Below are 27,681 nucleotides of genomic sequence, written 5' to 3'. Positions count from 1 at the left end.
TAAAATGGGAGCATAAATCAGGTGCACTGGTAGGGTAAGTGTCCTCTGATTTTCTGGAAACACCTGGTGAGTTGCTCATAAAATGTCAAGTCAGTAATAAGTGAAAGAGAAAAGAAAATTATGACATGAACAAATCAGATGGACACACCATATCAATTGACGAGTTTCTAATGATCATAAAATTTTGTAGTGATGACTTTAATCTTACTAGTAACCCTGTTCCAGAAGTCTTAAATGTAAGAAGTCTAGCATGGTACAAAAAGTGTAAGTAGTTTTTGGCAAGCTTAGTTTTAACATACAAGTTGTGATATGAAAATTCCATACACAGTTACTGAAGATGAAAGGAAAGTTGATGATATGGAATGCATTTGTCATGTAGTTTGGTTATGAGTTTTCCCTTTCAACAAATCTCTTAAAGTCAAGATATGAGGCTGACTTCAAAGTGTCTGTAGTACATTGGTGAATTCAGAAGATGATTAGGAATTGATTTTTATGTGACTGCAAACAAACTGATTCCATAATGGTATATTGCTGTCATCGTTGTTCATAGACACTTGTTTTTTATGCTTTAACTTGAATATTAAATGATTGATCTTTATCAAATTTTATAACAAGGTTTCAAACCATAAAAAGAAGTTAAGTATTGGGTTTGGGGTTAAGGCCCCAACTGATACTAGTCAAATTCTAATACTGTGTCAAATGTCTCATCATAATTAAAATTCAAAGCTGTAACAAGTTTGAATGATGTGTCCATACTTGCCCCAATTGTTCAGGGTTCAACCTCTGTGGTTGTATCAAGCTGTGCCATACAAAGCATTTAATTCACAAAGTATGAAGAATCTCTGTCAAGTACTTCATCAGGCACAGATCCAATGACTGGCATACTGGGTGTACACCCCCTAAATCGGTAAGAAAAAAAATTTTCACCATAATTTTCACACCATCATACTTTTTGCCTTGCTTTTCATGGCATTTAATTCAATTAACGCCCCCACCCCCAAACTCAAATCCTGGATCCACCCAGGTTTGTATCTAAGTAATCAATCTTTCTTATAGAAACATGGATTTATGATGCTCTTGATAAGATTACAAGAGTTGTGTTCACAAACTGAATAATAATCCTTTGTACATAGGGAATAAAAATGAAATTCAATTTAAACTCAAATCTTACAATTAAGTACTTTATTTATCTAAAAAATTTCCACCGTATCATCTAACAGGCACTTCATTACTTGTTGCACTTCCAATTATGCCTCTGTCAAACTGTTTTAAAGCTTGCTTAGCATTGTTTATACAGTCATTCATTCCAACACCTTTATAAGAGCACCCCACTAGGGTTAATGGTAATTCATTGTCCTTAACATATTTGTCCAATGAATCAACAAGTTTACCATGTCCAACATAATACTGTGGGATACAATTCTAAAAAAAGAAATAATAAAATAGTTGAGTCAATTAAATTAGCACCAATGATATGATATAGTGTTGTGGTAAGAATTATAAAACAATTACCTTTGGAAAATAGAAGGGATTAATTTTTTTGTTTTTAGTATTAAGATACTATAACACGCAAATCTTTCATTTCTTTGTGACTAAAACATTTCTTCTCTGAAACTGATGTGGTTATGGATTTTAATCATATCTATACTTCAAATAGCTTAAACTGGGCTGGCAAATTTTAAAAGTCATTTTTATAAACTCCTTCATTATGGAACGAGGGTTGAAATAACATGACAGAATTCCAGCTGATTAAATAAACATTTAGTTTGGACTCCAAATATATTTTTTCTTCATAATTCATCAAGGACCAGATAACAGTGGATGAAGTACTTTGGTATGCATATTTGTATTGATAATTTAAATGGAAAACTGATGCATAACTTTCATTAAGGAATGACTGTTATATTTTTCAGCCTATGAAGAAATAACGTCAATCAAGTGGTTCAAAGCAGGTTATTTTTAAGAGTGAACCATGGGCATTTAGGTTATTTCAAATAGACCAAAAAATATAACAGCAATTCCATAAAATTTAATTTCAGTATCAAAATTCAACAAGTAAACCATTGAAAAATGTTGATGGCGTCACGGTCACACGACAAAATTTGGTCTATGAGATAATGGAAAAAATTTTATATCCAATCAGAAAGCATGTTTCATCTGAAATTAACTTATTGAATACTAGTGAGGATTACTGCCTTAGAAAATAAAAATAATGCCATATTTGATACTAGATTTTTGAGGAATTCAACAGTTTGGTATGTAAGCATGAAATGATAAATTTCATGTTCAGAGATATTTATTTCAATTCTGGAACCAGTAACATATGTATTGTTTAGTCCAAGTGATACTATGAAAAATCTTGTTACTAAAATTTGTGAGAACTTCTTCCAACCAGATGTTGGTTTTATACAGTTTTATAGTACCTTTTGTATCGAAACAATAACATTAGAAGGATCCTGTTGGATCCCTAATTGTTCTCTAAGCACATTCACAGCAAAATCTTCTATCGTTGAGTCTTTAAGATTTCCAAGTCTGTCTACTAATTCATCATACCAAGCACCTCCCAACATAACCTGCAATTTATTTTTATGAGACGTTAACTAGCAATTTTAAGGATGTTCGCTGCTTATGTTAAGCCATTTTTGTCAGATTTTTTTACTCCTCAGGTTTTATCCACTTTATAACATTACTGTTTTTTGCTCAGTGACCCTCAATTTTCTTTTCATAATTTCATTAAACACACCTTGAAATGTTTTTGAGAACTTTATGGAATCCCATTATTTTTTCGATTTTTTTAATAGATAAAACCTACTAAGACAAAACCTATGGAAAATCTAGAGAAATCCTTACAAATCATCAAATAGGAACAACTTCACACTTAATCTAGACTCCACAATCTCATGAGAACTAACTTTCCTCTTTTTCAGCATTCCAATAAGGCAACTCCATTATAATTGAAACACGAGGCTTCCAGGAGCCTGAATTGCTCACCTGGTTAAAGTTTGTCTATCAAGGGCAATAAATTTAACAAGGAGTTGTCCAACACTTTTGACTCAAGAAGACTTTGGTAGGACTATCATAGGGATCATTTCAGTGATAGAAAGTTTCTTTCTTTTATAGTTTTAAAGATATTGGCTGAAAACTAAAAAAAAAACTGTCATTTTTCATCTTTCAAGGGCAATAACTCTTACAGGAGTCACCTGACAACTTTGATCTCTGATGACTTTTGAAGGCCTTATAATAAGGGTCATTTCAGCTATGGAAATTATTTTGCTAAACCTAATAGTTTTGGAGATACATGTATGTGCGAAAAACTACTGTCTGACCCCTATGTTCTATTTTTAGTAATAGTGGCCATGTTTTTTGACGAATCAAAAATCCCCACATCAGTTCTATGCAGAATATCCCAAGAAACATTCTTACCATGTTTGGTTCCAATTGGTCAAGTGGTGTCAGAATAGAAGATTTTTGAAAGAAATAATATTCAAAATAGCAAAAAAATGTCGAAAAAGGGCAATAACTCCAACATGGCTTAACATATTAAAATAAAAATTTGACCACAGACAGATCTCATCAAACTGAACACTTTTATCTGATGTCAGAATTTGGCTAAACCTAAAGGTTTTGGAGATACCTTGTATATGCAAAAAACTATTGTCTGACCCCCATGTTCTATTTTTAGTAACAGCGGCCATGTTTTTCAACGGATCAAAAATCCCCACATCAGTTCTATGCAAGATACCCTAAGGAACATTCATACCAAGTTTGGTTCCAATTGGTCAGGTTGTGTCAGAGGAGAAGATTTTTGAAAGAAATAACATTCAAAAATGAAAAAAAAAACGTCGAAAAAGGGCAATAACTCCAACATGGCTTAACATATCAATATGAAAATTTGACCACAGATAGATCTCATCATGTAAGAATTTAGCTAAACCTCTTTTACCCAGTAAGAATTTAGCTAAACCTAACGGTTTTGGAGATACCTTGTATAAGCGAAAAAACTATTGTCTGACCCCCATGTTCTATTTTTAGTAACAGCGGCCATGAAGATAAAAATTTAAAGTGTATCGAGACTGTTTAATACCAAAACAGAACTAATTTCACTATTTTTTAATATTCCAATGTACTCTAATTCATCAAAACATTTTGGGGGTAAAAATTAGTGAAAATGCCATAACTTTTGTGTAAATAATCTGATCAAACTTAAATTTGAATATGATCTGTTTTGTATGATACTCAGTTTGAAAAAGTGCCTTCAATATTTTCGATAGTTATCAGCTGGAAACTTTCCGGAATGGACAGATGGATGAACAGACACACAACTTTTCAGAGGATTTAACAAAATACCTTGCCACTTTGTGTGGTGAAGTATAAAAATTAGAAATAAGACTCACAATGCCAATCATATTCTTGGTTGTAAAATACATTCTGCACTAAAGTAAACACCATAAATATATACAAAATGTAGGTACTAGCTATCTTAAAAGTGATAACCTCTGTAAATGAACCCTAACATAAACTTCCTTTAGTATGAAAATTAAATGTACTTTTACCTTTTATTTACCATTCTAATAGATATTACTTACTGTATATCTAGTCGATATGTATTTAGCACTATCATGTTGTTTAAAGGTTGATGAATCATAAATAACTCCCAGTACACATGGGTCTTCAAACGATGGCAACAGATGTCCAAAACCCTGTTAGATGAAAAAAAGATTTGTGAGACTTGTTTTCCCATCTTACAAGCACATTGTACATGTAAAATAGTTATGACCTGAAAATTTGTATGCTGTAAAAATTAAAAGAATATTATAAAATCTTTGTAAAGACAAAAACTAAATCTATAGACAATTTAATATAACAAAAAACATATGTAACTATATCTGGAAGTAGGTTATTTTCTACCATAAAGAAAATAGGGATTCTCTGCCATGTTGTTGGGTAATAAACCATCCAGTTAAAGAATCAAGATGATAAATGTTTATAACAGCAAAACTCAAAGACATATTGTCTTACTGAAAATTGAACTTGATTTGTTGTAAACCATCATGCAAAGTTTGATAAAAACCTTTCAATAGGTTCTCATGTTATTCTGAAAATCACAAAAAGGGGGATAACAAATGTTAAAAACCTAAATAACTCAAAGAAATATTTATGCTACTGAAAATTGAACTTGTAAACCATCATGCAAAGTTTGATAAACCACCTTTTCTAAGTTCTCATGTTATGACGTGAAAATCACAAAAAGGGGACAACAAATGTTAAAACAGCATAACCAAAATACTTCAAATAGATTGTGCAGAAAATCGATCATGATCTGTATTTTGTAGAACATGTACTTTTTCAATTGTTTTGATTAAAAAAACACTTTGATTAATTCTTAAGTGATCATCTTTAAACTATCAAAGGACCGACAGACACATACAAATATATATTTCAATTAAAATGGAAGGTATCACAACTGGTATGAAGTCAAATCATCCAAAGGATTTCTTGAATGATCACAATAGATGCTGTTAATAATTTTATCCTGCTTGGGGTGAAGTAAGTGCCCAGCCTGTAGTAAAACAATAATAAAATGGATTCTCCATGAATAGTATTTCTCCATTCTAAAGCCTCTGAAAACTAGATGTGTCGGCACAAATGCCCCTGCCTGCAGTAATGCATTATTCAGATACAAGGCATTTAAAAAAGGTCTGGAAAACAAAAATGAACAGGAATTTTTCTAGTTCTGGAGGCAATACGCCATCAAAAATTAATGAACTGAAACAGAACTCAAACTTGATCTGCAACTCATCAATATTCACTTGCACACAAAAAATCAGTTCAATATCTCAAGGTGTTTAGAAAAAAAATTTGAAAACATCATCAGGGAAACAACAGCAATGGCACAAATATGTCTTCAAACTGTTCCAGGTGTATATATATTAAAAGTGCAAAAAGGTATTATGTTAAAATCAATATACAGGGTTTCAGATACAAAACTTTTTTACTTACAGTGAATATTACATTCACAACTTTTTTTAACTGGACCTCCAAATCCCCTCATAAAGTATTAATTCTAGGTCATAATGCATCAAATGCAGTTACTATGGGTACAAACCTCAAAAGAAGGAGTATAATTTTTATACTCTACATTAACAACAACACAGGTTACAGCAGGTATTTGGTTCAGGAGAACTGACAGTTCTTGATGTTGATCACTCAACATATTGGATAAATCTACAAAATCGGAACAAGCATACAGGTAAGATTCTATCAAATTCCCAATTAGAAGAAAATATCACTCTTGTTAGAAAAAAGAGTATCTAACACTTAAAACTTATCATTTAATAGCAATGTTACAAAACTAACAACTATGCTGAGGCATTCATGTACAGGCAGGCAATTTTAAAAGAGCCTGATATTATTTTTCATTTGTGCAGTTCCAAAATTTTTGTGACATATCCTGGTATTTGGAAATTAACTAGTATTTTTTTTATTGAAGCCTGGATTATAATATAAAATATGGTAATTGACTAACTTTGTGACAACACAGATGATACGACATGGTCAGCCTTGATAGACTCTGTATCTGTAACTACCTGGCAAAAAAAAAAGATTAAAAAGACAAGCATAAGCTATCTTTAAATGTAATAATTTATTGACAGGCAGCTTTTATTCTTGTCTAAGTTAAATATTCTACACAATTATATGTGTTTGTACTACTTCTGTTTGAGTAAGTGTGTGTTTTCTTGCCTTACCATTTATCCATATTTTTGTCAACTTATCCAACCACAGTATCAGAAATACAGAAAAGAACTCATAAGATTTTGTACATGTACAGGATAGATATGTTCATTTATCAGCAACTTTTATCAATTTACATTGTTCTTACTGCCTGAATTCTTATCTCTGGCTACGGCTGTGATACTGAAAAATATCAGTAGTTTCGAATGACAATATTACATAACACTGACGTGACATGGCCAATACTAGTAAATAATATAACATATATAGAGAATAGGTAAGGATAATATGCCAAAGAGACAACAACCCCACCTGGATGAAAATGTCAGCTGAAGACACCTATTGGTCTTCAATGAATGATGAGAAAACCCTCACACCACAGGGCAGGCTACCCCAAAACATCATTATACACAGGTACAGTGAAAGTGTTGCCCCTTTATACTCAAGTAAAATAAAAATAAACTAAAGGTGAAAACAAAACACGACATACAGAGGCCAGTAATTGCTGTCTTGGGACAGGCACAAAAATATGGCAGGGTTAAAACACTCATGTGATCACAACTGTCCCTTTCAAAATCTTGCCACTGTGGAAAAAACATTACACAATGAAACACGCCTAAAAATCAGTTCAAAATGGTCTGAGTCCCTTGTTTCCACGGAAATAAAGAAACTGAATGTAAATTACATAAATGTACAAAAACTTAAGTCTACTAGCTGTGGTATTTTCTGTCTCAACCTTAAAATTGCTGTTATTCTGTATGTCATCATACTTACTTGTACACTGTGTTTATTGAATATCAGTTTTCTACACGGTGAACATCTCCTAATTTCTACTCCACATCTCAACAACAAGTCTTCCAATCTTTCTGACAGCATTGACATACCACCTCTTAAAGACCATGTTGCCCATTTCTCTTTCATTGCCCTTTCTATATCATTTCTGGCATATATCTCGGGGTCAACTAATAAAGGATAATATATTCCGGTGTATTATGTATTAATCTAGACTTAATAGGTCAAGAATACTGTTACTACGATTAATTCTGAATTTCTTCAATAATTTCAGAAGTTTTGTGGCTGCCACAACTAATGAATAAAATGGTGTGTTGATCTCCATTATGAGGACATATTTATTTCATTTGTCATCATTTCTCTCTATGTTCTTTCGCCATAGTACAACTGAGAACAAGGTAATTGAAGAAGTCTGTTTTGTAAGATCTTGTGAGCACAACTCCTTCAACATCTTCCATATTTGGTTGGGTTTGCAGATATAATTGATAAAAATGAATACTATAGGGTATACTGTCATTTTGATCGGATTAATGGGACTTAAATCACTTTTCACATTTCTCAACAATAGAAGACCATGTAAATGCAACTGCTCTGAAACAACAAGTAGGCTTTTTTTTGCTTAGTTGGTAGAATATGTTGTGAAGATTTGTAGATGTGCATACTACACCACCATTTTGATAAACAAATTTTGTACGAGTGCTGGATCAAATGCAACTTCAAATCTCATCAGCAATGGAGAGCACATGTCTATTTTCTTTTTTTCCATCTTAGCCTACTGCAATGAAACTTAATAAATATTGGCAATTTCAAATGACAACATTACTTCAAATTAACTATCAAGTAGCCACCAAGAGAAATGTCAGTTCTGAATGTCTCCAGAGAACATCACAGCATTGCCCAGTAGGGGCTTGGTGAGATACTTTCTGTTATGAATTCAAAACTGCCAACATTCTGTAAAAATATAGATATTTTAAGATATTGAAGTTGGTACCTTCTTTTTTGCCTGTCATCATTCCCCTGGCCACAGATCCATATTCTCTTTCCAGTTTGTAAATTTCTGGTAAACAGGACTTGATACTAAGTTTTGCTATATCACCAGCAAATATTCCTCTAAACATTGGATTAACAAAATAATCTGCTACCTATGAATTCAAAAAAAAAATAGATCACTGTATGTAAGGGTTGCATTTTTTCTTCATTTGTTTCTGTCAGTTTTTGTCCTCTGAATTTGATTATCGAATTTGTGGGATTAGTGTTACTAAACTGTTGCTCTATATGCAAGTGATATAAGAAAATTGTCATTTTTCACCAAAATGCAGTTATGAATTTTGCGTTACACACAAAATTGAAAACCTTACTTCACTTATACTTAACTTTTGATAGCATATTTACAGGACACAGCTAGATATGACCACAGAGATCAAACTCAGAACAGTCGGAACGAGTATGAACTTAATGCAGCTTTGAATTTGGATTATATTTTTGACATAGCACAGTGGTCAAAGAGTTTCAAAATTTGCAATTTGACATAAGAATTATAAGCAAATTATATAAAGTTGAAGAAAAATGTTTAAAAGTAGCCATCATCTATTTAACCCTTCAAACCCTTCTTTCATGGTATGGAAAATTGTAGTACAATTTCATAGGAATAATTACCTCTTTTCCAAATCTCCTGCTACAGAAACTTTCAATCGATTCATCTTCCAGTTCAGATCTTGGTACCTTCAATTCTTTAAGGATTATGCTCACTAAAGACTTTGACATTGGTGGCTGTTTGAAAAATATATTTTTGAATCCTAAAAGAAACCAGTACATGGCACATAAATAATCAAAAATGAAGTGAATAACTTTTAACCATCAGATAAATCTCCTGAATAACCAGGCCCAAAGGCCTAAAAATTACTTGCAATATTTGTTGACACCATTTCACATTTTATACTGAACATGCCATATAGATAAAACTTTTTCATCTTTTAAAATACCTTCCTTTTTGATAAAAGTTTCCAATAAATATAATTGTGCTTTTGCGCCACCTTCTAGTACAATAGTTTTCTATCACTAGATAATACCAGAAATGTTAAGATCATTTGAAAACCTACCTCCATTAGGCAGTTGGTGAAGTTTCCTATTGACATATATATATCTATTTCTTGCAGAAGGGTGTTTAGTAGACACTGCTATAATATCATTTGACAGTCCTAACTCTGCTGCCTTCAAAATAAGCATAAAATCATAAACAAAGTTACAGTATATTTACATCTTTACTTTTTTTATATTTCATTTATATTTTCAGACTTTCACATAAAATGTAGTAACTGTCCAACATGTCACAAGTATTGTAATTTTCATGATTTAGTAAGGATCCCAATACTGTCGCAGTGATCACCTCAGACACATTCAGTCATGCAAACATCATTTTTAGTACTGTTCAAATGCACTGTGGGCAGTTTCGTATACTTATAGCGAAAAGCCAAATGAGCTGCTTTGTATCAGATTTATGAGGAGAACATGGAGCCATGTAGATTTTCTTACCAATGATAGGGTGTTTCTTCCTGCTTTTCCCTGGGGTCTTAAACTCCTAGGCCCATGTTCAAATATAGCGCCATCATCTTGTCTGGTTGTCTGTATCCATCCTCCTAATCTGTCACTGGCCTCTAACAGTATGATCTATAATTTCAATAACATAACAATATCAGACAACTTTTTGATTAATTGTAGAAAGATAAGAATAAGGATCAAGATATACATAAAAAAAATAGTTTCAGTCATCAATATTTTATTTTCATTATTTATACTATTATGGGAAACTAAAAACTGTGGGTAAATTTCTATTTGTATATTGATAGGTCAAATGTAACTTGTAACCACCCAATGTGGACATACAATTCATATTGGACACAATTTAATTGGGATAGACTAAGCACTTTTGACACACAATTTGCTGCCATTTCTGAAAGACCCAACTCCAAACAGCAATCAGTAATATTTTGTGGTTGACAACACAATAGTAGAATATAATTAACTCCTGACAATACATACATCTCCACATGGTAATCCAACACTCCACTGAGTTTCATAAGAAGCCTGCAAGTCATTGAGGAAGAGTTGCAGACAATACACGAGACCAAGTTTTCCTAAAAATTGCCTAAGTTCAAACGTCCATAACATACACAGTTATATTAAAAATTAGTTTGGATAGATGGACAGACAGACAGGGTGAAACCTTTCCCCTCCCATAACTTTGTTTATGGGGTATAAATATGTACTTTATTAATGACAATTTGATTTCTGTGGCAGAAGGCCAGGAGCAAATCCAGATGAAGGGTTCAAGGGGTTTGAACCCCATCTTGTTGGTTTATTTTCCCCATTACGGTATAGAGTTCAAATGGTTTATACAAAAACAATTCAATTCGTAGGGTTGGTGTAAATCAGATTCAGTTTCTGCTAAGTTAACCCTAAAAAACTAAAATATTTAAGTAACACTCTAGCTAAAATGTGATTCATGAGTAAAAAGCCTACATATTTTTATATTAGATATTTTGTTTGAATTGCCATAGTGAACAGAAATTAACATTCAGTTTTTCATATAACCTGTGTTCTTAGGAGATAAAAATTATATAGAATACACTGTAGATTTCAGAAATTAAGGGAGATAACTCTGTAAATGATACTCGAATACAATAGAATCTATTGGATTTTCAATGTTGATTATCTTCTAAGAGCAGACAGATTGGAATGAATAATTACACATTTCATAATAAAGACACATCAAACAATGTAATTACAAAAATAAAAATATGTAGCCTTTTTTGGGGTGTATCACATTTCACAGATTTCCCATGATTCTTACAAAGTCTACTACTTAAAAACAAATTAACAGCAGTGATAAAATCTAGACCTTAACGTTGCAAACTACCAGTACGTCATGCTCAGAACATAAAAAAAATCTAAAAAAATATTTGTATGGTTCTGGGTAAAGATAAAAAAAAATAAGCTGTCAGACAATGACAATAAACTGGAAAAGAACAATAACTTGCAGAATGTCCCAGATACCTACATATAATACAAATACAAATACTTTACAAACTCAATTACAGTGCATGGTTATGGCCTATTACAACAATAATGTACATTATAGTGAAACATGATACATTTAAGATATAACATTATAACTGGTTAATATTTCTGTCATATTCAATATTATTGGAGACTTATATCTCTAATTTCAAGTAATTCAGTATAAATGTGGAGGACATTCTCAAAATAGTTTGTGATTTACTATTTAAAAGAATATTGATTTTGGATCTAGTATTGTAATCTGTAAAGCCAGGAACCAAAGTATCCACTATATCAATAATTTCTGTCTTTCTTGTTCATAAAGGGGACAATGAAGTAAGAGCCCACAGAGCAACTGAGATGTGTGCCCCAGGTGGTGGAATGGGATACCCCTGGTATGTTAAATGCTGGGGTTGTCAGGCTATAATACGGAAAACCTTACCACAAACCATAGTGGTGCACCGTGTTGGGAAAGACGCCACGTTCCTCGCACGTTAAAGAACCCTGCTGTGGTATTTGATAGGAGTAGGAACTTTTGCACTCCGCCACAGGAGGCTAAATTGCCCGACCCTACCCATCCCTCCCCTTTATCTTGCGGCAAACAAAAGTTGTCAACCCTATTATCCTTGTGTCCCATCCCTTTTATAATTTCATCATCATAATTTCATGTTCATTTTATCACCACTTTCATGTTCATCACCTGAATATAGCTGAAATATTGCTGCTCAGGCATTAAACCCCAACAATCAATCAATCATTGTTTTACACTTTTAATATCTTTTTTGATAGTCATATTCTTATTGGAAATATATGAATATCCAAGTCTATTTGGTAATTATAGTGTTTTTTACCCAAAGATTGTGATTTTTAGTTGCATTGAAAATTTAATATAGCAATGTACCTTCAGAAAAATAGATGTGATCTAAATAATTTATGTCTGAAATATGAATTAGAGTTTTAAGAGGGAGCTGAGCAAGTTCTGCCCTGGCAGGCATCATTAAATGCCTTGCAATTAACTCCCAAAATTTCTTTAATGAATTTCATATGGGTGACTTCTTTTAAGTGACAAAATATTTCCCAAACTTCACTACAATATAAAAGAATTGGTCATATTAAGCAATCAAAAAGTTTTTCCAATAATTTACATGGGTTGTTTAAAGTTATAGTTTTCCTCACTTTGTAAAAGGCTTTTTGAGCTTTTTCCATTAAAGTGGTTATGGGTAAATTGAATTTTCCATTATATCTTAGTAGTACTATTCCTAAGTAGCAATATTGTTTTACTGTCTCAATAATATTATTATTATTATTATTATTATTATTATTATATCTGAACATATTTAAGAATGTCCTTCCATTTGAATTGAAGACTATAACTATGGATATACTGGCATTCACTTGAAGTTTTCAGTTTGAGCAATAAAGAAATAGTTCATCAAGACAATTTTGTAACCCTTTCGGATTTCCAGAGGTTTGTCAAAAATACTTTTAGAGTTAAAGAAACAATATCAAAACGAACCCTTTGAAAAGGACTTGAGTTTCTTATCAGGTAGTAAGCTGAAGCAAGACCACTGATACCTCCACCAACAATTACAGCTGTCATGCTACTACAAAAACTAGTACAGCATGGAAATCGAGTAACGCCCCTTCTAAACTTCCTGTTTATGAAAATATGGCGGGAGAGTTTGACAGCTGTGTATGTGTTTTTATGTTGTCATTGACAGATAACCACCAGGACCAAGACAGTTGGCTCAATCATTGAAGGTGCGATTTAATCTAATTTTTATGTGTTTTTATCTGCGGGTTGGGATGTTGTGAAGTATTTTTTGAAAGAGGGGTTTGGTTGTAGGAGGGTTTCACCTCCCCCCTTTTTGGACTTGGGATTTTTGGCCATTTTTAGAGTGTTTTAAGCTTGAATGTTGTGTCCATAGGCATAACTTGCCTCATCTGTTCAGGTTTCAACCTCTGTGGTCAAATTAAGTTGTACCCTATGAGGCAGTATATAATTTTTTTTAAATTTGAACAAGGATTTTTATACTATTTATATTTAACTTCTTGCTTTGAACTGATACACTAGTTCTATTAACTCTTCTGTATGATAAAAAATACGTATATGGTATTCATAATTGGTAAAACTTCCGCATCCAGGCAAATCGGCACCGGTGTGAAAACACATTTCAGTACCAAGACATGTTGGCACCCAAAACAAATCAGCCTAATTTTGGAAGACATTTGTCACCTTATGTTGTGGTGCCCAAATGTCTAGAATTCTGAAAGGTAACAAGATACTTTGGCATGCAGACAAATTGGTACCTGTGTAAAAAGACATGTCAGGACCAACACAAGTACATCCCAATAGGGAAGAAATTTTACATGTATGTAAAATAATGATGTGTGGATTGGAAATTTGTGTATTACAAATTTTTTCAAAGAAGAATATGAATAAAATGCTAACAGAACACTAATTGATAAGCTTGAAATTGGTTGTATAACTACATTTTGTATTACACTTTAAGTTTAATTTTAATCTAGTGCTTATTCTTGTGTGGAATATGGTTGATCCTAGCTGGTCTTCAATGATCTGATAGTTTTCTACATGAAATATATGAGTGAATAAAGATATTGTTTATAATGCTGTTGTTGTCCTTTTATCAATAACTGCTGTAAAAAAATCATGGTTTACAGTATACATATACTGTAAGGTTATAATAAGAAAAAATAAACAAAGTGCTAATCTGTTTATTTAAAGGCTGTTATGTCTAGATTTTAGTATGTTATGTGCAGATTTGTCTCAGTACCAAAATATCCTGGTGCTGAAGTAACTAGAATTCTTCACAATGTTCGTAGGCATTAATCTAGATATATTTTCATAGAGTTGCCAATAATTACAAAATGTATATAGTAGACAGGATTGTAATCTTGTGTTGTTTTACACAAATGGTATGTACATGTATTTCTTAACTAATGTTTTTTATTTCAGTCCATTGTTACAATGGTTGGAGAATTAACTTATTATGTGCAAAGACCACAGTATATACCATTGACCTTGGAGGAATGTATGATGTGTTTGATACACCAAAAGGATCCCATTATATCTTCAGTTGCACTATGTGACCCTCAAACAGGTTCATGATAAATACACTTAGGAATCATTTATCAATATCAATATATTTGTCAATGATGGTTTTTACAATTAAATTGCAAGTACATTGCATTGATTGGAAGATTAATGGTGGTAGATTATTAGGGCCCTAATGTGTCTCTTATGATGGATATTGGCCTATGACCTTGAACTTTGATCTTAAGGTCAAATTACTGTTTTTCACTGACAAATTCGTGTCCAGACTAACTTTTTAGCTCACCTGGCCATGGGAACTTAAGCCATTACTTGTCGTCCGTTGTTGTCTTTGTTGGTGTCAACAAATTTTTGAAAATCTCCTGTGAAACTACTTAACTGACAGTATGTAAACTTGGCATGATTGTTCCTTAATGATTGTACACAAAATGACTGTTGGGATTTATGTTCCTTGAAAAAACATGGCCTCCATTACTAAAAATAGAACATAGGGGTCTGAAATCATTTGTTTGCAAATAACTCAAAAACCGTTGCCTTTGGTGAAATTCTGGTAGATGGGTTAATTGTTCAGCATAGAGAGATGGACCTATGCTAAAATTTTCAAAATGATTTGTCAACTGATGTAGGAGTTTTTGCCCCTGAAACCGCTTTTTTTTTTGAATTTTTTGCATGTACAACTTTGAAAATCTTTTTCTCAAAATCATTGTACAGAATTCAATGAAAATTGGCATAATTGTTCCTTAGGATATCCTACACAAAATGATAGTTGGGATTTTTGATCCATGAAAAAACATGGCCCCTGTTGCTAAAAATAAAATATAGGGGTTTTGCAAATAACTCAAAAATTGTTCCCTTTAGCAAAATTTTGCAGGGTAATATTGTTCAGCATTATATGACAGATGTATGCCAAAATTTTTAAAACGATTCGTCTTCTGATGTAGTAGTTACAGCCCCTGAAACAGTTTTTTGCCATTTTTTTGCATGGGTCTAAAACCATTGTACAGAATTCAATGAAAGTTGGCATCCTTGTTCCTTAGGATATCCCACACAAAATGAAAAACATGGCCACTGTTATTAAATATAGAATATAGGGATCGGTAGGCAGTTTTTGCAAATTACTTAGAAATCGTTGCTTTAAGCAAAATTTTTGCAGTGGTAATGTTGTTCAGTATCATGAAACTGACCAATTCCGAAATTTTCAAAATGATTCTACCGATGTAAGAGTAATGACTCCTGAAACCATTATTAATTTTTTTTCCCACATGTACAACTTTGAAAATCTTCTTTAAAACCATATATGATCATTTAATGAAAATAAGAATAGTGGTTCCTTAGTGTATTGTGCTCGAAATGACTTATGATTTTAAATCTGTGAATAGATATGGCTGCCTATACTAAAAACGGAACATAGGGGTCGGAAGACGGTTTTTTGAGAATAATTGAAAACTGTTGCCTTTAGCAAAATTCTGGTTCAGGTCATAAAAATGCTATTAAAAACATTTCCTGCACTTGACAATTTAGTTAAATTTTTAGCCTGTCCCATTCCTCAAGTTTTTCAAATAAGCAATTGGTTGAAAAGGTGAGCGATTCAGGCTCACTTGAGCCTCTAGTTTGTCTTTCAGTTTGGACTTTTGATATCTGGCATGTGGGTAGATCACCTAAAGATGATGTATCGCGTACCATGGATATTAGCCTATGACCTTGAACTTTGACTTCAAGGTGAATTTCCTTTTTTTCAGATAAACTTGTTTCCGGGCTGTAACTTTTTTTGTCATTTGATTTGGGCTTATACCTGGTAATATTTAATATGTGGGTAGATCACGTAAAGATGATTGATAGTGGCATATGACCTTGAATATTGACTCCAACATCAAATTCCTTTTTAGCTCACCTAGCCAAAAAGCCAATGTCGTCGTTGTCTGTTAACTTTTTCAAACATCTTCTATTCTTAATCTACTCAACAGATTGTAACCAAACTTTGTGTGAATGTTCCTTAGGGTATTTTTAACAATTCTTGTGTGGGGGCTTTTGATCTCACAAAAATCATGGCTGCTGTTACTAAAAATAGACCATAGGGGTCAAATTAAAGATTTATGCATACAACTCAAAAACACTTCGGTGTAGCTTAAATATTGCTGGGGTATAATTGTTCAGCATGATGGGATGGACCTTCGCAAAATTTTCTGAAAGATCTGTTGACAAATGAATGAGTAAGAGGACATGAAATAGTTTTTTTTAAAAATCTGGCAGGGATTAAAATTGTTCCTCTTGATTGGATTGACCCATGCTGAAATTCAGAAAGATGCCTTGATGGATGAATGAGTTATGGGTACTGAAATGGATTTTTTTAAAGAATTTTTGTATTTCCAACTTTGAATATCTTCTCCTGAAGTACTGGATGGATTGTAACCAAACTTTGCATAAATGTACCTTACAAAATCCTTAACAATTTTTGTGTGAGGATATTTGATCTGGCAAAAACCATAGCCAATGATACTAAAATAGACCATAGAGGGTCAAATTGAAGATTTAAAAAAAAAAACTTGTGAACAAATGGGTTGAGCTAAATTCTGACAGGATAAAATTGATCAGCATGGTGAGACCGGCCTATGTCGAAATTTTCATAAAGATCTGTTGACCAATGTCAAATTTTATTGCCCTTGAAGAGTAAAAAAATGACTATGAGAGATTTGTTTTATAATATGAAAACCTGGTAGATAACTTAAATGCTCTTTAATGATTAAATGATTCTTGTGACAATTGTACAGTAAGGTCAAGAGTCCAGCTTTAGAAAACTAAAAAGCCTAATTTTGATCAGGTGAGCGATTCAGGCTCTCTAGAGCCTCTATTTTTTCAGTGACAAACTTATGTACAGGCTGTAACTTTTTTCTCTTTCAGTGTGGGTTTTTGATATTTGGCATGTGGGTATTTGTAGATCACCCTAATGACAATGTGGATAGTGGGCTATTGCCTTGAACTTTGATCTCAGGGTCAAATTTCTATATTTTTTTTTCGTGGACAAACTCTTGTCCAGGCTGTAACTCTATTGTCTTGCTGTGGGCTTTTGATATTTGGCTTGTAGGTTGATCACCTAAATCAAATTTGTTTATAAGACTTCATTGCCGCGACGGCATCCACAGAGATGATTTCTAGTTGCTTTTGACCTCATCTTCTACTAGTGCCCTTGCAATGAAATATCTTTATATCAATATAAGTATTGATATCAACACTAGATACCTCTGCTGATATAAAAATTTTCTCTCGGACTTTTGGTAAATTGCCTCACAGCATGTAATATGCAGTGTTTAACAAAGAAATATGTTACTGTACTTGATTCTTTTGAATGTTTTACTTGTCTTTGACACATGAATTCTGTTTTGTGAATATGACTGATCACTAGATATTCTTAATTTCGATTGTCCCTTTAATATAAAATAGGTCACAGATCTCAAACAATCTGTAATTCAAACCCTATCTTATTTCTGCTTGAATTGTAAATTTAGACAATACACATGTACACGCACAAGTATTGACCTTCTTTTCTTAGAGACATTAATTGAAGAATTGAGAAAGACAGGAAATGGATTGGGAGATTTAGTGGAAATAGGGAGTCCTACTACAACCTCATGCCACGTACAGAAGAAAGATGATTACATATCGGATACTATTGTCTTGAGTAATTGCACTGGTTCTGGTAAAATACAGTCCCCTATAATTGAACAATGGTAGGATAAGGTTTTTTTAGATATAAAGTCTACTTGGAGCTCATGGTAAACAAGAAATAAAATACAAGTGGGCAATTCTAGCTTACATGGAACATTCTTAATGACCATATTGATTAATTAATACCATTTTACATCCATGGTATTTAACCTCATAAAATTGTGCTCAACTAAAGAAAAAAAAAACGTGTTCTTAGATCAGTAAAATAATATTGATGGATGTTGTTTTACATTATTAATTGTATTGATTAACCATAGTCAATTGTTTTTATGTTCATTTCAAGATGAGAACATACTTTCCTGTATGATGCTAGACAGACACACCATATGCAATATGCTTGATTGTTGGTACAACTCAACAGGAAGACATGTTGGTCTTCTAAGACTCTTATTTAGAATAAAACCTAACATTTCTTTTTTGGTCTTTAAGTGAGACACCTTGAAGATATACAGTTACTTTGTTTTAACCAAAATCCATGAACTCATACTAAAAGATAATAACCAAATTATATCCATAGGCTATAGAACTGTCATATTTATGGCATAAACTTAAATTTTGTCCAACTGTAAACTTATATTCTTTTGAAATTAGTGATCAAAATGTGTTATGAAGTACTGACAGCATAAGAAAGAGGGTCAGTCCAAATGCTGATACAAAGTTTCAGTTTTTTCCCTTAAGGCATACTGCTCTTTAAATGACTACAGATTATTTCTCTGTCTGGCATGCCATTCAAGTCTATTGGTGTGAATATCTGACCACTTGTCGGGATAAGTCTAGAAGCATGTAATAGTATAAATATTAATGAGATGCTTATCAGTTGTAGGAGAAATTACTATCATTGACCTTTATTTAAGCATTGCAACATTTTATCTTAGAGGAAAGAAATATCATTTTAGGTTATCAGAAAATTTTGTGGAACAAGAAGATGCAAGTATAGCAAGACAAGAAATGTACAGATACTATTGTGACTGTTGTCAGAGGAACAATGAGTCTCCATGTAATCAGGCATCATTTGGAAAGGTCGTCAGAATAGTGTTCCCTTGTATCAAAACAAGACGATTAGGTGTAAGAGGGCATTCAAGGTACATATCACCCAACTGCCAGTCATTAATTTCCAAAAAAGACAAAAAGAATAGAATCCAAGTATGTAGCTATGTATCATTTTAGAAATTTAGAAAACACTAGCAAGGGTTTAAGTAACCAAAAGCCCTGAAAAATAATGCTGTAACATTTAAATTGTGTATTTTTACATCAGTATTGAACTCTTTCATGGCAATTTCTTTTTCTTTTCTAGATACCATTATTTTGGAATAACACCTATTCACAATGAAGACAGACTTTTTACATCAGTGCCGAAGAGGTAAACTGTTAAATTAAAGCTTATCATTGGTTTATGCAAACTTTTAAACCATGAATGTATTGTAATTTACCAACTCCTAATGACAAATAACAGAATCATATGAAGAGTATTTTCGGCCAGTCACTATATGTATTTATAAAAGGAAAATTATATTTACAAGTTCACATTAGAACATTACAAACATTTATTAAGTAAAATTAAGTGTTTCATGTTTTCCCCATTCTTATATTTTTCTGACCTTATACCTGAACCCAAAAATCTTGGTGATTTTATACGACTACCTGGCATCCTATGTGGCTCATCTTGTCTCCTTGTTTTACAAAAAATTTACAGAAAATAAATACATGTATGTGGCCGTATTGGTGTTGTCATTGTCTATAGACCCTTGGCAGATACTTGAACACTAGTTCGTTGATCTTTATAAATTCCATTTAGAAATGAGGGACAAGCATTTTTTTTTTTATCTCCAGACAATAACTAAGGGTTTGCTCAGGTGTTTGAAGTGCTTCAAAGTAGGAAAATCAAGAACTTGGTATTTGAGGAAGGTCCTTGAATCTTCTTGAAATATCAAAGTATTAATTAAAGTAAAAGAATTACATAAAGTACAATGTTTAGGTGATTGTTGATTGCTGCTTAAATTCTAAAAATATTTCTGTGAAGATCACAGAAATTCCATAATATTAAATTAGCACATTTCTTTGAAAACTGTGAAGAGTGATTCAGGCATAGTTCTAAATATAAAATATTGGAGTCACAACAACCAACTTTTCTCGACTGCAAGATGTAGTTTTGGATTTGTAGATTTAAAAATGCATTTTTATAGGTATTTATTATATATATACAGGTAATAACTTTTTGTCCCCTTTCGGCAAATGCCGAAGGGGACTTAGGTTTGCACTCTGTCGTGCCGTCCGTCAGTCCGTCAGTCACACTTGGTTTTCCGGACTTTTTTTTGTAATGCCTCATCCAATTGATTTCATATTTGGTATATAGTCTTATCATGACAAGTTACAAGTTAAGTTCGAATGACATTATGGTTGAACGATTTTTACAGAAGTTATGGCCCTTGGACATGGAAAATTTCATGAAATTTTATGTTTTCTGAACTTTTTTTTGTAATGCCTCATCCAATTGATTTCATATTTTGTATATAGTCTTATCATGACAAGTTACAAGTTAAGTTCGATTGACATTATGGTTGAACGATTTTACAGAAGTTATGGCCCTTGGACATAGAAAATTTCATGAAATTTTATGTTTTTCAGACTTTTTTATGTAATGCTTCATCCAATTGATTTCATATTTGGGTTATAGTCTTATCATGACAAGTTACAAGTTAAGTTTGAATGACCTTACGGTTGAATGATTTTTACAGAAGTTATGGCCCTTGGACATAGAAAATTTCATAAATTTTTTTGTTTTCTGGACTTTTTTTTTGTAATGCCTCATCCAATTGATTTCATATTTTGTATATAGTCTTATCATGACAAGTTACAAGTTAAGTTTGAATGATGTTACGGTTGAATGATTTTTACAGAAGTTGTGTCCCTTGGACATAGAAAATTTCATAAAATTTTACGTTTTCCAGATTTTTCTTTGTAATGCCTCATCCAATTGATTTCATATTTGTTAGCTAGTCTTATCATGACAAGTTACAAATTAAATTTAAATATTATTGCGGCAAAATGGTTTATATGGAACTTATGGCCCTTTGACATAGAAAATTACATAAAGTTTTATGTTTCATCATTTTGATGCAAATTGCTGCTGTCATTCTAGAGTTATTTGCCCTTTAATTCATAATAACGAAGTTTTTTTCAACTTTCCAGGTGATAGAAAGAGAATGTCTTTATGCAGCTTTCTGTAATGCAAAAATGTTATTATCTACTGTAAAATGAAGCTCAGGTTTGATTTTGATGGAATTTGCTTTTGCTGTTCAAGAGTTATTTTCTCTTGATTGTTAAAAAATAACACCATTCATTGTTAGTTCACATATATAAAAAAAATCTCATAAAGGCATAGAGTTCAATGGCCGAAAGGGAACACTGTATTGCATCAGCAATACTGTCAGAATGCTTGTTATCAAATGACACTAAATTGCTACATTCACGATTTTAAAAAGAATTGAATGAAAAAAGTTTGTGGCCACATCTGACCTCATGGTTATAATTAAAACTACCGGTATGTCAGTTACGGTAAATGAGTAAATAGATCTCCATAAAACTGTTCTACAAGGTGCCATACCACAAATAGAACAAGCATTTTTCTGATTTCTGGATGATAACTTGAAAAAAAAAAGGAGTGGATCTTTTTGGAACAGTACCACAAAGAGCCATATCAAGAAAGGAAAGTTGATATTAATTTTGGAGGTTGTGACTGGAACCATTTAGGAATTGAGGGCCAAAAAGGGGCTGTCCTTCCATCTGTGTGTCTGTCTGTCCATCCCCCGATTTTTTCCAGATGATATCTTGAGAACGATTCAATGATCATTTTTGAAACTTAGTGCAATTGTGCAGTACCATACAGGTTAAAATCCAAAATGTATTTGAGTTTAACAATTTTGTATATTTTACCATCCCCTTTTTCACCATTATGTGGCAGGGTATCACATTAATGTTCCATTAATAGCTCTCTTCTTTTCTTACGGGGTATTGTAAGATTTTAATTTAATTATGAGACTAAATCCAAGGTTGGTTTTTCAGACTGCTTGGATCTTTTTTTTCTAATGGTTTTTGTTGCAGTTTGAAAAAAAAAGGTTTATTGTTCTTCTTCTTTTTTTTTTTAGATGTCAGTTTAAATTTGTAGCTGCAACAAACGGTGATACAGTGTTAAAGGTATTTATACAGATGGTGCATAAGCTTGTTTTTACTCTGTATTATGCCCATGTCATTAGTAGGTTCAGTCATGAGTCCTATAAAGTTAGTCTGCTATATAAAATTTTGGAGTCCATCTTGGTTCAATAATTTAAATTTTGGTATGCAGCTTTTTCCTTGATGGAACACCTTTTTATCGATTGTTAGAATTAGTTTAGGTTATTGTTTTGTATACATAAAGCTTTCTATCTTTCTATTATATCTGTTATAGGGTTGTATGTGTATCTTGTTTAAAAAGTAAGGTATTACTACCAAATAACTAACCCCTACCCAACAAAAAAACAAAATTTTCAACATGTCAAATCATTTGGTTCATATTCTTTATATATTGGTATGTTTTAAATATATACTCTGGATGTTTTTATGCAAATCACATTATGTGCATGTCTCAGATGAAATATACTTCTGAAAGAAAACTTTGTTTACAGAAAGAGAAAATAGTAAAACCTGAAGGATACAGTGACATAGAACCATTCCTCAGTGGATTTCCTACTGTACAAAACTTTCCACTCAGGAAGAAATATAAAATTCTGGTAAGATTAAACAATATGCAGTGTACTTTGTTGCCCAAATGAGTACATTATTAAATAGCATTTCTGTTTTAAACATTTAATTCATTTTTGTGATTTATGAATCAACTGTATAGTATTGTTGATTAATGTAAAAGGTTCCTATTACATCCATAAAATCTGTTCAAAATGTAATACAGTGAATCTTTGTCCATGGAGTATTAACAACATCAAAATGTGCACTTAACGTTTACCCCCCCCTCCCCCCAATAAAAAGAAATCTGTTCACAAATTTTTTTTTTTTCAAAGGAGGGGACTTAGGCATATTAAATATGCATGCAGTAGTTTTTTATCATATATTTGCTTTCCATATGGTGAGACTTGTAAGTTAATAAAAAGATCCAGAGTGCTTACAACATTTTCTCCATATATTTTTTTCTGTATGCTTCCAGCTTTCATTTAAAAAAAATTATCAATACTGATAGCATAAAGAACTACAACTCAACAATTATTTATTTATTTTAGGCTAATGATTTCTTAGAGATGTATAAAGACCATGCAATTACTCTGATAAACTCTGTTGTCAATGCTGATTTCGATGAGGTATACTGTTCGTAAGTTATTGTTGAATGCACTCCTCATGCTGGATACAAGAAGTTTTATAGAGTGGACTTTTTAATCAAGTCCTTCCTTATTTTCTATTTGATAGTTGTCTAGAGAATTCATTTTATAAGAAGAGGTTTATTAACCACTCTCAAAACTATTTGATACACCACAAGAAAGAATTATACAAATGCCAGATGCTAAAGACAAAAATTTTTATGCATTTTAAAATCATTATCCACTGGCAGTTAATTCATTTTACTTCAACTCACCAATGTAATCTTAAGGAATTGAATTTTTATTCATATACCGACTTACCTATAATTATGTTTTTTTTTCAATAGGTGCCTGTTCTTTTATCTGAATTTTGGACATGTTTACCTGTGAGAATGTTTCCTCTTCTGAACCAGCCAGAGTTCCTTATGATCGTAGAACAATGTGACCAAGCCTTGTACTTTGTTTTCAATGATATATTAGTTCCTAAGATACCAGATTTTCTCAACAAAAGGTAGTCCTAGATTTATCCTTTAATCTTATTTAGTTCACCAGTTTGATAACAAAAACATTATCATAATGCTGAATACACATTAGTTTATTGAATGAATTGAACTTGCTCTGAATTTGAGAAAAATCTAATAGCCTAGCTTCTTAGCATTGTCACTTTATAGGTTGGAAGTACATCTTTTTACATTGTAACAAGGGGATTTATTTTAACACTGAGATTGTAGAGATGATATACCAAATTTAACATATATTGTTGTTTCTTTATGTTAAAAAAAAAACAAACCTTTTTATACATAGCACCTGCCGGTTTACATAGTGAAAATCAGGTTATAGTATGGTGAATGTTGGTCAGGTGTGCTGGGAAATTATTTTCATAACATTTTTCTCAGCAACTACTAATCACCACTTCTTGATATTTGGGATTCAGCATCAAGTATGGATCCCATATTGTGGGGTCCATTTTCAGGCCTGTCGGACATCTACTTCCTGTTTAACAAAATTCATTCATTTATGTTGTATACCCATTTTCCTTGTCTGCAGACTGTCAGAGAAGATAATAGAGTTTTTGGGTAGCATTCCTGACTGCTTGATCCACAACTTGTTCTTATTACCAGACTTCATTAGAACACAGAAATTACTTGGTATGAAAGACTGATCTCTTTTTTAAAGCTGCATTTATACTTCCGTTTAACCATTTAATGTTGAGGATTTTTAAAGTACCGCTCAAAACATGACTTTTGAGATATATATCTCCCTCTGTGTTTTTTTTTAGCAAGGCTTGAGCTGTCATTTAGTACACTAGGAGTTTTCAAGTAACATGATTACTTGTTGTGTAGCTACTGATTTTCATGTTGTACAAAGTTTGTAAATTTTCAGTGAAAAATGTGTTAGCAATCCATTCCTAAAGAATCATGTTTTCATATTACATGTTCGAATGTATGAACCATTCCCTATATCTACATACCAAAACATAGCGTGATTGTATGAACCATTCCCTATATCTATATACCAAAACTTATCGTGATTGTATGAACCATTCCCTATATCTACATACCAAAACATATCGTGATTTGAAAGGACCATATATTCATTTATGTTTACAGTTAGAGTTTTACTTTCAGTTTATAAAGAATTCCATAGAAGCATGATGACCCAGTTACAGATTAACTACTTGTATACTCTGACATCAGTAATACTTCACCATCCAGTCTTGTTAAAAAGATTTCAGGCAGATTGGGAGGAGCTAGATGAAAGTGATATTTTGGGACGAGTGACTGCTCTGATTCCTGACATCAAAAAGGAAGAATTAAAGTTTTGTAAGTTTGTATGTTACTTTTTTTACATTTAACATGTAAGTCTAGTATTTTTGCTTATTTTTTCCTGCATTGGAAAAGGAAAAAAAATGTGGCAATCCTAAGATCCTTTCTCTTGTTTTGAAGTGCAATGAAATACAGATGATCTTTATCCTAAAAATATAAAAATGGCAGTTCCATGTGACCTTTTTCTTACTGCATTGTATGTACCGTATTTTCCAGACTATAAGTCGATACTTTTTTTCAGCAAAGTGTCAGCCTTGACTTATTGTCCACTTCGAATTATATAAGGATTTTTCAAGAAAAAATGTTCATCTATAATGCATAAGATTTGTTTATTTCATTTTTGATATTCAAAATTTTGAGTAAACAATCAATGAAAGCCGTAACTTAAACAGTCAAACTAGCGATCGAATGCAAAGATTATTGATCAGTGCCGGTATCCTTTATGAATGAATATGACGATGTTAATAAAAAAGTGTTATCTAAATGGCTAATTGCAACCAAATCTAAAGGTAACAATTTGTTTTTATTGTATTTCAAAATACCAGGTAATTGTTTATTAATTACCGCTCGCAGTTACGACCTATTCATCAAGCTAATTTCTCACTTATTTCACACCTGGGTGCCCATGCTTGACATGTTTACGATTTCATACACCTGATAATCTAAGACCAGAGCAATTCACGTGCAATTCAATAAAAATAATTGAACTTGCGGACAAAACAAAAATACAAATGTTAATTTAATTCAGAAATACTATACAAGGTAACATTGCTGGAATAATATACTATGAAAAGATAAACCACTCAACTCAGATCTCTGCTGACACCTATGATAAATAAATACACAAGTCTAACCCTCGACTTATCTATGTTTTCTTTTGTCAATTTTGGTCAACATTAGGCAATTTAACTTATACTCCACATCAACTAATAGTTCAGAAAATACGGTAGTACCACTGCCAAGGTTCCTTATTTGCCACCAATTCAAATTAAAATGAGAACTCAGAAATGCTGGGCATTCGTTCATTTGTGTGTTTGTCCCTCACAGTTTATAAGCTCTCTGTCGCACACATTTCTCAGCGTATTTTAATCAAACATACTGAAGGTTGCTTTTGTGAATCTCAAGCAAATTTGAAAATCAATGATGTTTGACAATAGTTATGGAAGTTATCTGCCAATTTACTATTTTGAATTTAGGTTATATGCCAGTCTATTTGTTGCATTTCACCATATCTGTTCCTTTTTCCATTGGAAATTGAGATTTCTTCAAAATTTGTTTTGTGAGGGCTTGCACACACTGCATCTACATTTCCTAACAGATTTTGTCAAAATTTATACCAAATGTTAGATAAAGAATCTCTGACATGTTTTGTTGGGTGGAAATGGAGCACTGTTTTTCTATCTAGTGTGGTTGCAATATTTCCCTGAAATATCATTTCATTTGTTTTCAGATTTGAAGAAAATACAAAGTATCTTCAATAATTGTGACAATATCCCTGAACAATTACTTATTTTGGTTGATTCTTGTCTTCAACAGTTTTGGCTTTCTGTAAGTATATGACTAAGTTTCATAAAAAAAATCTTAAGTCGAAAATTTCCTCAATTTCTGTGTTTATCCTCAAATCTTCAATTTCTAGTGATCTGATTGGTTGAAATTTGAATTGAGGAAGGATTTTATGAAAATGTCAATTTAAGATGTTTTATGAAACCAGATCCCAGTAACATTAATATAAGAGATTTTTCTATTATCCTTACTGTTTCACTCATTTTATCAACTTTATATCTTCAACTTATGTGTATGATGACATAAAAGAGAAGATTGACATATGGGATGTTAATTAATACTTAATTAAACTATGAAGCTTTTGCGTATTACAAGATGATTTGAAAAATCAGAACAGGTACAATAGTATCATATTTTCAAAGCATGAAATAATTGTTTCTGACCAATAGAATTTGTATTCTCTAATTACTTTAGACTGACAGAAAGAAGCCAGATATGAGGAACTATTTACTGTATTGGAGTTATGTTGGTAGTCAGATTGTACAGATTATGGCTGAACTTAAGTCTCCCCAAACAGGTTCACATTCATGCTTAGTCAAAGATGCTTTTTATAACCCAGAGAATAAACAAAGTA

The 27,681-nt window shown here is 32.2% G+C and overlaps 2 protein-coding genes across 4 annotated transcripts in view; one reads left to right on the top strand and one right to left on the bottom strand.

Moving 5' to 3' along the window:
- Window positions 1-1,165: 1,165 nt before the first annotated feature.
- On the bottom strand, window positions 1,166-13,218 carry LOC148624574 (protoporphyrinogen oxidase-like). Its single transcript, XM_088567266.1, has 11 exons — window positions 13,097-13,218; window positions 10,057-10,191; window positions 9,624-9,735; window positions 9,181-9,320; window positions 8,516-8,666; window positions 7,507-7,694; window positions 6,527-6,587; window positions 6,107-6,225; window positions 4,587-4,700; window positions 2,424-2,573; window positions 1,166-1,422 (listed from the first exon to the last, which is right to left on the bottom strand). Exons 1-11 carry the CDS (start codon window positions 13,178-13,180, stop codon window positions 1,210-1,212), a joined length of 1,467 nt encoding a protein of 488 aa, XP_088423392.1. The 5' UTR covers window positions 13,181-13,218; the 3' UTR covers window positions 1,166-1,209.
- Window positions 13,213-27,681, top strand: part of LOC148624573 (regulatory factor X 4-like) — a 25,011-nt gene continuing 10,542 nt past the window's right edge. For 2 of the 3 annotated variants that reach the window (XR_015919711.1, XM_088567264.1), the window contains exons 1-13: window positions 13,213-13,341; window positions 14,558-14,702; window positions 18,201-18,378; window positions 19,273-19,458; window positions 19,671-19,736; window positions 22,522-22,570; window positions 23,038-23,142; window positions 23,644-23,721; window positions 24,066-24,229; window positions 24,766-24,866; window positions 25,347-25,541; window positions 26,995-27,092; window positions 27,522-27,624. Coding sequence is in view for 2 of the 3 variants with exons in the window: in XM_088567264.1 (XP_088423390.1) it covers window positions 14,570-14,702; window positions 18,201-18,378; window positions 19,273-19,458; window positions 19,671-19,736; window positions 22,522-22,570; window positions 23,038-23,142; window positions 23,644-23,721; window positions 24,066-24,229; window positions 24,766-24,866; window positions 25,347-25,541; window positions 26,995-27,092; window positions 27,522-27,624 (1,456 nt within the window). In the remaining variant the exon portion in view is untranslated. The other variant, XM_088567265.1, reaches the window with a different exon arrangement.

This window comes from Perna viridis, chromosome 2, assembly GCF_037379345.1.
Source record: "Perna viridis isolate PV_CMFRI_1.1 ecotype Kerala chromosome 2, ASM3737934v1, whole genome shotgun sequence".
Taxonomy (NCBI): Eukaryota; Metazoa; Mollusca; class Bivalvia; order Mytilida; family Mytilidae; genus Perna; species Perna viridis.
Note: the sequence above shows the minus strand (reverse complement) of the source record. Positions and strands in the feature narration are given on the sequence as shown.

Bases quoted from the DNA above. Each gene is read 5' to 3' on its own strand.
- LOC148624574 (XM_088567266.1), bottom strand. From the start codon at position 13,180: ATGACAGCTGTAATTGTTGGTGGAGGTATCAGTGGTCTTGCTTCAGCT. The intron at 6,588-7,506 runs GTAAGTATGATG...TTTTTTTGCCAG, and splicing joins TCAATAAACACAGTGTACAA to GTAGTTACAGATACAGAGTC. The intron at 4,701-6,106 runs GTTTGTACCCAT...TTCATCTAACAG, and splicing joins ATTATACTCCTTCTTTTGAG to GGTTTTGGACATCTGTTGCC.